The 9,669-nt window shown below is 37.3% G+C and overlaps 1 protein-coding gene across 1 annotated transcript; it reads right to left on the bottom strand.

The window, feature by feature from the left end:
- Nucleotides 1–1,591: 1,591 nt before the first annotated feature.
- LOC106058570 (uncharacterized) lies at nucleotides 1,592–9,600 on the bottom strand. The gene is made up of 4 exons (XM_056005592.1): nucleotides 9,457–9,600; nucleotides 6,294–6,460; nucleotides 5,684–5,861; nucleotides 1,592–3,430 (listed from the first exon to the last, which is right to left on the bottom strand). The coding sequence occupies exons 1-4, from the start codon at nucleotides 9,529–9,531 to the stop codon at nucleotides 1,796–1,798; spliced, it is 2,055 nt and encodes a 684-aa protein (XP_055861567.1). The 5' UTR covers nucleotides 9,532–9,600; the 3' UTR covers nucleotides 1,592–1,795.
- Nucleotides 9,601–9,669: the final 69 nt, after the last annotated feature.

The following is a 9,669-nucleotide window of genomic DNA, read 5'->3' as shown; positions in this document are numbered from 1 at the left end:
CCATAAATCCTGGCGAAGACCGTAAGATATGTTTAATGTTGCTCCTACAACCAGTGGAAGGCGAGGGGAATAGACAATTTAAATACCTAAATTTATCTCATTTAGGTACGAAACTTTTTTAACAAAACAGGTAAACCCTTTTTCACATCATATTATACTAGTCGACCAGCGGCCTAACATACGCCGCTAATTTGCAGGGCCAGCCTTAGGCCATTGCAACCTATGCGACCGCAGTGGGCCCCGCACTTTCATAGGACCCGCGCTAATTCTAGGTGTATACATTGTTAAATTAAACCATTTTATAACAAATTTCCCCCGGCCTCCTGTCGATTTACCAGGAGCTCCTGGAAATCTTCTGAAATTGCAAAATATACGAAAAAGTCCTGGAAATATCTGAAAATTATTAAAATCTTTTGAAAACTTATACAAATCTCCTGAAATATATAGACAAGAATTGTAATTTTGCGATGTCATTCAATATGGAAAACGCCAATCCAACGCTCGATTAAAAAAAATACGGCATTATGCAGTACCCGTAATTGTGGAATCTAGTGAAAGAAGCCTCTCGCGCCTCAAACTAATGAAGAATTACTTGAGGTCAAAATTTCTCGTAGATAGATTAAACATTTGGTAATTCTTGCTATTGAGTGTAATCTATGCCCTGCTATTTAATGGCGGGTGAATACTTCTTGTTCTCCCCCCCCCCTCTTTTTTTCGCCTCTAAAATTACGTGGGGTAACTCTAGTCTGTTCAACTTGCAGAGATAAAAGAGTAATCCTTCCATTACGTGGTGTTCTAACTCTTGAGCCATGAAGAGAATGAAATATATAGATATAGATTTGATATGAATATGTCTAAACGGGTAAACTTATTTTCACAAACTTCTTTTATTTTCGTGGCAAGCAAACAAAACAAATGACTGGAAGCATTTAGACTCATGTTTGGCTTAGATCTAAATCCAATCCACGAGATCAGTAATACCCAAACTAAGGCCCGCAGGCCGCGGGTCATATCCGGCAAGCTATTTATATTGTAAACGATAATTGAGCTTAACAAATTCTAGTTAAGACAGTGGAGATTAAAATATTAAATTTTTTAGAAATTTGATGATGACTTAACACCGAAATTCTATAAATTTTAGACATGCCGTGAAACAAAACAAATTTTAATTGGCTCGAAAAGCAAACAAAACAAGTAATTTAACAGAATGAATCCAATCCTATTTTATGTTCAAATACTGTTTACAAAATTGGCCACTGAGGCATCGAACCCAAGACATTGCTTTATTAGTGCCAGTTAATGTAGCCAACCACTCATACTACTACTGTGTAAATATTTGCCTTTGAATGAACGATTAAATTGGTATTGTATGTTTGTTGTAGCTGTTTACAGATAGACTGGTAGTGCATTATTTTATTGAGAGAATGAGAACAGCTTCGAAATATTTTCATTTTTTTCTCGGGTGGGGGGGGGGGGGGAGGGAAGGGGGAGCTTTATAGTTAACTAAATATGTATGTGAAGAAGCAACACAATGTCGTTAAAATGTTTTCTAAAGAACACACAAGGCAATATAAAGAAACATACACAAGGCAAAGCTATTAGGCAATTTATTTCAAAGAAGGTAAATTTTATTTGGTCTTTAATTTGGTCTTTAAATAAAAAGAAACAGAATCAAAATAGACCAATAAATTTATCTTTAATAACAGAAAGACAGAGAGGGGGGGGGGGGGTGAGAGAAAACGAAATAGAGGGAAAAAGAGAAAAAAATTTAAAGCGGTCAGCATCGCATGGTTCACTAATAGCCCAAATAACGCAGCAACTGGGTCAACAGTAAGCTGGCCTGTTCTTGACTGTACCTCTCTGAATTCAGCTGCTGGATGACCTGCTGGATTAAAGAGGCCACGTAATCTTTGGACGGGAAAGCGGCGAATGGAGGTGAGTATGTGGTGCTGGGGTAGTACCATGGGTAACCCGTGGTGTAGGGGTAGTAGGTGGACGCTTCGTACAAGGGGTAATTTGTAGAGTATGGGTTATAGGTGCTAGTTTCGTAATAGTAAGGATAGCCAGTAGTGTATTGGTAATAGGATGTGGAGTCATAATACCATGGATAGTTGGTGGTATACTGATAATATGTCGTGGTGTCATAATACCATGGATTGTTAGTGGTATACTGGTAATATGTCGTTGTATCATAATACCATGGGCTGTTAGTAGTATACTGGTAATATGTCGTAGTGTCATAATATCTTAGATTGTTAGTGGTATACTGGTAATTTGCTGTGGTGTCATAATACCATGGATAGTAAGTGGTATACTGATAATATGTTGTTGTGTCATAAATCCATGGATTGTTAGTGGTATACTGATAATAAGTCGTTGTGTCATAATACAATGGACTGTTAGTGGCATACTGGTAATTTGTTGTGGTGTCATAATACCATGGATAGTAAGTGGTATACTGGTAATTTGTTGTGGTGTCATAATACCATGGATAGTAAGTGGTATACTGGTAATATGTCGTTGTGTCATAATACAATGGGCTGCTAGTGGTGTACTGGTAATATGTCGTTGTGTCATAAATCCATGGATTGTTAGTGGTATACTGATAATATGACGTTGTGTCAGAAATCCATGGATTGTTAGTGGTATACTGGTAATATGACGTTGTGTCAGAAATCCATGGATTGTAAGTGGTATACTGATAATATGACGTTGTGTCAGAAATCCATGGATTGTAAGTGGTATACTGATAATATGACGTTGTGTCAGAAATCCATGGATTGTTAGTGGTATACTGGTAATATGACGTTGTGTCAGAAATCCATGGATTGTAAGTGGTATACTGATAATATGACGTTGTGTCAGAAATCCATGGGTTGTTAGTGGTATACTGATAATATGACGTTGTGTCAGAAATCCATGGATTGTTAGTGGTATACTGGTAATATGACGTTGTGTCAGAAATCCATTGATTGTTAGTGGTATACTGATAATATGACGTTGTGTCAGAAATCCATGGATTGTAAGTGGTATACTGATAATATGACGTTGTGTCAGAAATCCATGGATTGTTAGTGGTATACTGGTAATATGACGTTGTGTCATAATACAATTGACTGTTAGTAGTGTACTGGTAATTTGTTGTGGTTTCATAAATCCATGGATTGTTAGTGGTATACTGGTAATATGTCGTTGTATAATAATACAATGGGCTGTTAGTGGTGTACTGATATGATGGTGTGGTGTCATAATACCAAGACGTTGTAGGGTAGGTGGCGCTGACGATTCTTGAATCGGTTTTGCATTTGTCCTGGTAGTTTAAGTTGCGTAATGTCAACAGCTGTGATTGAAGAGGCCCACTGTTAGAGCCCACTCCGCCGCTTGTGATGTTGACCGCCTCATTGTTATATAAAGCAGCGCTGACTAGAATCTGCATGGGAGAGAAGGAAAAGAAGACATAGAAAAATACGTAAACATTTTATAAAAGCTTTTTGGATGCGTAGTTGTGTCAATATCAATTAGTTTGGATCAGTCATGTAATTACATTTGTAATAGATCTAGACCAGAGGTGGGCAAATTACAGCCCGCTGGCCACATGCGGCCCGCCGAGTGATTTATGCGGCCCGAGGACACCTACAGAAATAGATGTGCACACAGTATATACATATAAAAATGCTAATATATTAAAAATTGGTTCTAAATATCTGTACTAATTATTGAAATTGTCTAGTTATAAAACGTTTCAAGTAAACGAAGAGTATTCTTCTTGTGTCAAAGACACAATCTCAGGCCAGTAGTTATTCAATGCTATGAAGAACTGTGTTGAGTGTTTGGTATGCTTGGAACAAGATGGCAAGTGGTGGAGCTCGACCTTTGACTGAGAAAATCAGTTTGTTTTTAAAATAATGAATATCCCAACCATAAACTCTAAACAGAAATGTTTGCACAAAGCAGCATAAATAAAAACATAGTTTATATGTTGTACTCATTCAATTGAACTCATTAGTGCCAGAGGTTATTACAATAGGCAGTTCCAAAAATGACTTGAAGAAGTAGAAACAAAATATTCCGATGTATCCGCTGACTTAGCATCGGTAAGGTAATGAGAAGTGACTTAAATCTCAAGGAAGAACTTTATATGTTCCTAGAAGAACATTGGACTGTGACTTTGTTACTAATATTTCAAATGAATAGTGGAAGACAGGCTTCATGTTTACATGGGTTAATTGCATATGAAATACAAATACCGATAGCAAAGACAAACAGACACAAACACTCTTTTGTTCCCCTGGCAATCAAATCATTAAATAAGAACAATCTGGTATAAACTTTGTCACATGTAAACTATGAGTGAGTCTGGTGTGAATGTACACTTTGGTTTCTTATAGTTATAATGTTTTTTGTTTGGTGTAATGCACAAATTGTAAGACAAATTTCCATACGGATAATAAAGATTATTATTATTATTATTATTATTATTATTATTATATTTAATCTTTTCAAACAAGACAAGACTTGTCATTTTCCTTTGTTGAAAGGTGAAACTATTTCTAGTGAAATGGTTGAAAAGTACAATACTTATTTAGAGTCCTTAATTTTGGAATTATTAAAAGCAAATTTTAATGCGCCAAGAACCAGTTTTCAATACCATCAGTTCACCATTTAGCGCAGAAGCTGATTCAGCTCCAGAGGACATAACTCCGAGCAAATTATGACCTGAAATAGAAGTTTCAGTCGGCACTTCCGCGGGAGCCGTATGGGTACCAGAAGCTTTACCTCACTTTAAAAAACTTTGCTGCTAAACTTTCACATTATTCGGGTACACACACATATATATGAACAAGTATTTTTATGTGGAGACTAAACAAGTATAATCAGGTCGAGGGTGACTGACTAATTTGACAGCAGTCACAAGGATAACAACTAGTAAGCTAGTTCCACAGTTCCGGAACATTACAAACGAATGTAAACAGTTTAAATACTTCACTTTAAGTACAACTGTGTACATTTGTGGTGATATGTTGTGATGTAAAAAGACAATAGCAATTTTATTTTTAATCGTAAAATTGGTTTCAGAAATCGCTAATTCTTGTTGTAACTACTCAATTGGGAGTGTGAAAAAAAAAGTGGTTGTATAATACAGTATAAATATGAATGAAAAGACATTAGAAACAGCTAGCGTGTCTCTAAGTTGCAAGTTCATAATATATATCTATATATATGCGGCCCCCCAATTTGTCGATAAACAAGGTAGCCCACCCCTGATCTCAACCAACAACAATAAATTTCTGCTATTAGAAATATTTTTACTATTTATTTAGCACCATTTCATGCTTTAACTTTTCTCAATGGCTCATATTATGAGTTTGAGCGATGGAAAGACAACGAAAAAGAATGGCGGGCCTGTCACTAAACGAGATTCTATCAAAGACAAAACAGAGAGAAGTGGAGAAAGACGGTCAACAGATCTTGTGTGGTGCCCCAACGGTGCAGGTGAAAGTGAAACTTAAAAGTTCTATAATTTATATGTTGGAATAGTAAAGTATTAATATTTAGTAGTTTTCAAGTTTAAGCAAGTGGTGTATTCAAATAGCAATCTCCATTGTTTCTGTGTTGGCAGACCTAGTAAGAGATGTGTCTTGAGATATGTGGTGTCATGTTGGTTTAAAAAAAAAAAACTTACGTCAAATCCACGAAAAGTTTCAGAGCTGTCTGTCAGAAAGTCCAGGGTAAAATTGCTGTTGGACGGCAGAATGTACTGGAACACACGGCCGTTGGCCCAGCTTCCGCAAAATTTGACTCCGTAAATACAGAGACTATCATAGGAACATGCTGTCTGTTGATTTTCAAGTATAAACTCACTGCAATGAAAATATTTTTAAACAAGATTCAATGAGTCAGTGGAATAATATTTTAAAATTAAACAGAATAGTCTCTCACACATGCACCCATCACATTTCTCAGGTCTGTATTTCGAAATCAAGACATTTCTTTCACAATTTCTTGAACATGGCGTAACGAGCCAGACATGGAAACTATAGAAAGATGACATTCTAGAATATTCATGCACTTTTTGCGCTATTAGCCGTATGACATAAAATAGTTTGACCTTGCTTAGTACTTATTCTATTTCTGCAATTGATAGCCTATATATAGACTCCAACAAAAGAAGGATTGCTGGCAGCCCAATCGGCCCCTTAGAGACCTACTTGTCGTGCATTTGCCCGAATACTCATAAGGCCAGTTCAACCTTAAGAACTATAACTCACTGCTATTCAAAACACACTACGTACCTGAACCTCAAGCTGAGTGCAAGCGCCTTGGGTCCACTTCTAAGTGTCACAGGGCAGTGGGTATTGTCCAGATAGCGGCTCGGGTAGTTTGGGCTTTTCAGCTCAATATAGGAGCCTTGTGAAACTCGGACCTCACTGGTAGCGCAGACATTGATTTGTGTTGCAGCCTACATATATAAGGAGTTAAAGAGTTAGTTCTGATAGGACGTTATGTGTATGCTTCCAAGAATCTCACTTCACAAACAATGGAACTAGTTAAAAGATTTAGGTGTAAGTAGTCTTCGTGTAAGCTAAGATTAACACTATAATCGTCTTATCTAATAAAATACAGACGTTACTTTTTTTAAAAAAAAGATGATTACGCCCTACGTGTGTCTCTAAGTCAATCTAGTCATGTATGTTAATCAGTGACTTAAACTCTTCCAAGTCATTGGTTTTTCTCAGGCTCTAATAGCGAAAGGGAGTAAGTAGTATTTGTACAAATCGGTCCTAACATATGGAACAAGGAATGTGCCTTTATCTTTGTGTCTTTTTTGTCCAATATGCACTGATTCTAAATCTTCGGAATCGAAGACAATCCTTTAAGAGGGTTGGTTGGCCTCCTTCAGTTATAGTTTATAGTTTATTCATCTTATAGAAAAGAGTAGAAAGCCTGGGCATGTCTGACACAGCAGATGTGTCCATAGAAATGGCAGGTATCAGATACACTTTGAGATAAGAGGCGTCGTAAGTTCTGCAAACTACTCCCGAAACATTTCCCGTGTTTGGGTATTGCCGCAAGTCAGCCGAGACTTTCAGTCTTTCAATATTTTCTTCTGAGAAAGTTACACTTACAGTTCTGTACTATGATTTTAAAAAATATAATTCAGCTTCTTTAAAATGTTTTTAAATATTTGCAGGCTAATATTTGAAAATGTTGAATCAAATCACATTAAATGATCTGGACTTTGTACAGAAAAATTGTCAGAAGTTAAGTTTTGTAAAATTAGATCAGAAAATCAGCTCAGAAAACTAGCTTAGCCAATCTTCTTTATAAAGAAATAAAACTGCTAAAAATGAAATGTTTGCGAGAACAGAGAAAGATATTTTCTTACTATTTCTATGCTATCTCGTCATCACTTCACACATTTCGTGCCCGAGGTAGAGCAAGATTTAAGACTAGAAACATCAACCAGGAATGAACTGCTACAGATAAGTTGTTGTTTTTTTTTATTTATAAATTAACCATCTATCATTGCCAAATAACTCCTTATCATCCCAAGTAACTGCCAATCTCTACCAGGTAACTAACCACCTATCATTGCAAAGTAACTATCTATCATCGCCAAGTAAATTCCTATCATTACCAAGTCGCTACCTTTCATCTCCAAGTTACTATCATTGCCAAGTAAAGACCTGTCTTTGCCAGTAACTACCTACCATTGCCAAAAAAAAAACTAACACTACAAAGCAACTACCTATTCTTGTAAACGAAAATATCTAATATTGCCAAGTAACTACCTAGTATTGCAAAAGTAACTATCTAATATTGCCAAGTAACTACCTAGTATTGCAAAAGTAACTATCTAATATTGCCATTGAGAAATATTATGGGGAATAGATAATATTGTAAACAACTATTGTCAGTGTTTCTCAAACAGTCCGTCACGCCTTCTACGTACCTGCCATGTGCTGAAAGAAGGAGGGGCGCAAATGTTCTTTTTTTTTTCCATGGACGAAACTCTGTTGTGTCTGTATTGTAACTATACATCCCTATTTAATGACTGAGATCTTGAAGATAGCAATTAATACCTACATCTACATTGTACATCTCCTAAATACACTAGTTGTTTCTGCTACTACCTTGTAGCCAACAAGGTCGAAACAAAATGGCATTTAGATGAAGACATATTCATGTGATTCTAGACTCGAGTCAACAAGTCTTTCTGACATCAAAGCGATCTAAATTTCCACCCCGCTCTTCCCGTTTTAAAAGTGACTGTTTATCATTATGTTGTCTTTTGTGGGAACAAAACTGGCCCGTCGCAAGGAATCTGCAAGGACTCTGAACACGAGCGTGATCTTATGAATATCAAGCCGTTTACAAACTCACATGTTCTACTGCCTTAAGTGTCTCTAGCACTGGAATTGTGCCTCCTTTCCGCAGGTTATGAATTGAACTTTATTTGACCTGCGATTTTTTTACTTAAAGAAAGTTTATCAAGCTCAGAACACAGGAAACCAGGCGCTCCCTGCCCCAGACAGATTGGCTATATGGGCATTTGATGACATTTGAGAAAACGCCCGGTGGGCCATACTTAAATGGACCGGTGGTACTGCCGAAGTGGCCACTTTGAATGACAGTAAGTCTCGTTAGCGTGATTGGCCCTTGCCATACCTTTTCTAATACTGACCACACTTGTACCCCTGTACCGTGGTTCTGATAAGCTTTAATCCATTTTACACTCTTAACGATTACCAAACAACTAGGGGACTATTTGTTATAGTCCTACAGACGTCAAGGTAGTGTAAACCTACTCGGGAGAATCTGTAACGGTCCCTGAACTTATACTATAGTACTACTAATTTCCCGATGTTATGAGCTGTATGCAATAGTCTTAAGTTCCACAGATGAGGAAATTGTCTCAGATGGCGTGTCCAGTAACATGTGCATTATTGGGTTGGTCGCCACCCAGGATCTCCCCAGAAAAAATTCATTCACAAACACTTGAAAACATATAACGTTACTTGTGGGCCTGTTCGTGTGATAATGCCATGGCTAATATCGCCACCCAGTCTGCTCTTGCCAGACTTCCCCTTACGAACCTGGGCGCAAACGTAGATATTTTGGTCTAGGGAGGCTGTCGTCAGTAAAAGTTTGAGAAACACTGGAGTACGCTGTAGTAGTAGATGGACATGGAAGTGGGTAATTAAAGAAAAAAGAATGTTTGTTGTAGTCGAGGACGGCCAGAGCGTAATGTTTACTTTGAAGAGTTGGTTACTTTCCCACTACAAATTAAGTTACTGAGCTCTCAATGCTCTACAGCACTTATTACTAATCACAGCAACTAACAGTAATATTGTTTAAAGGTTTCACTTCGCTCTTATCGCGGTGGTGGGACAGAAAATACACTTCGCCAAACGTTTTGCTAATCCACTGCTAAACATTTTATGGAGAACTTACCTGTCTGGATTCTAGAACTCGAGCGCTACACCAGACCAACAAGCAACTGACCACTAGAAAAAATTGTTTTAACATGGCGGCCGCAGAAATATGACCAGTATAGTAGTATGCATAGCATCTCGTATTGAGTCCTTATATAATTAACGATGTCCACACTGATAGGATATTTGTTACGACATCTGTTCGCCTCCCAGAGCTATTCGTGTACCATCA

Source organism: Biomphalaria glabrata, chromosome 12, assembly GCF_947242115.1.
Source record: "Biomphalaria glabrata chromosome 12, xgBioGlab47.1, whole genome shotgun sequence".
NCBI lineage: Eukaryota > Metazoa > Mollusca > Gastropoda > Planorbidae > Biomphalaria > Biomphalaria glabrata.
Note: the sequence above shows the minus strand (reverse complement) of the source record. Positions and strands in the feature narration are given on the sequence as shown.

Coding starts and splice junctions, on each gene's coding strand:
- LOC106058570 (XM_056005592.1), bottom strand. CDS start 9,531: ATGTTAAAACAATTTTTTCTAGTGGTCAGTTGCTTGTTGGTCTGGTGT. Junction 6,461..9,456: donor GAGTTCTAGAATCCAGACAG/GTAAGTTCTCCA, acceptor TTATATATGTAG/GCTGCAACACAAATCAATGT. Junction 5,862..6,293: donor GCACTCAGCTTGAGGTTCAG/GTACGTAGTGTG, acceptor TTTTCATTGCAG/TGAGTTTATACTTGAAAATC.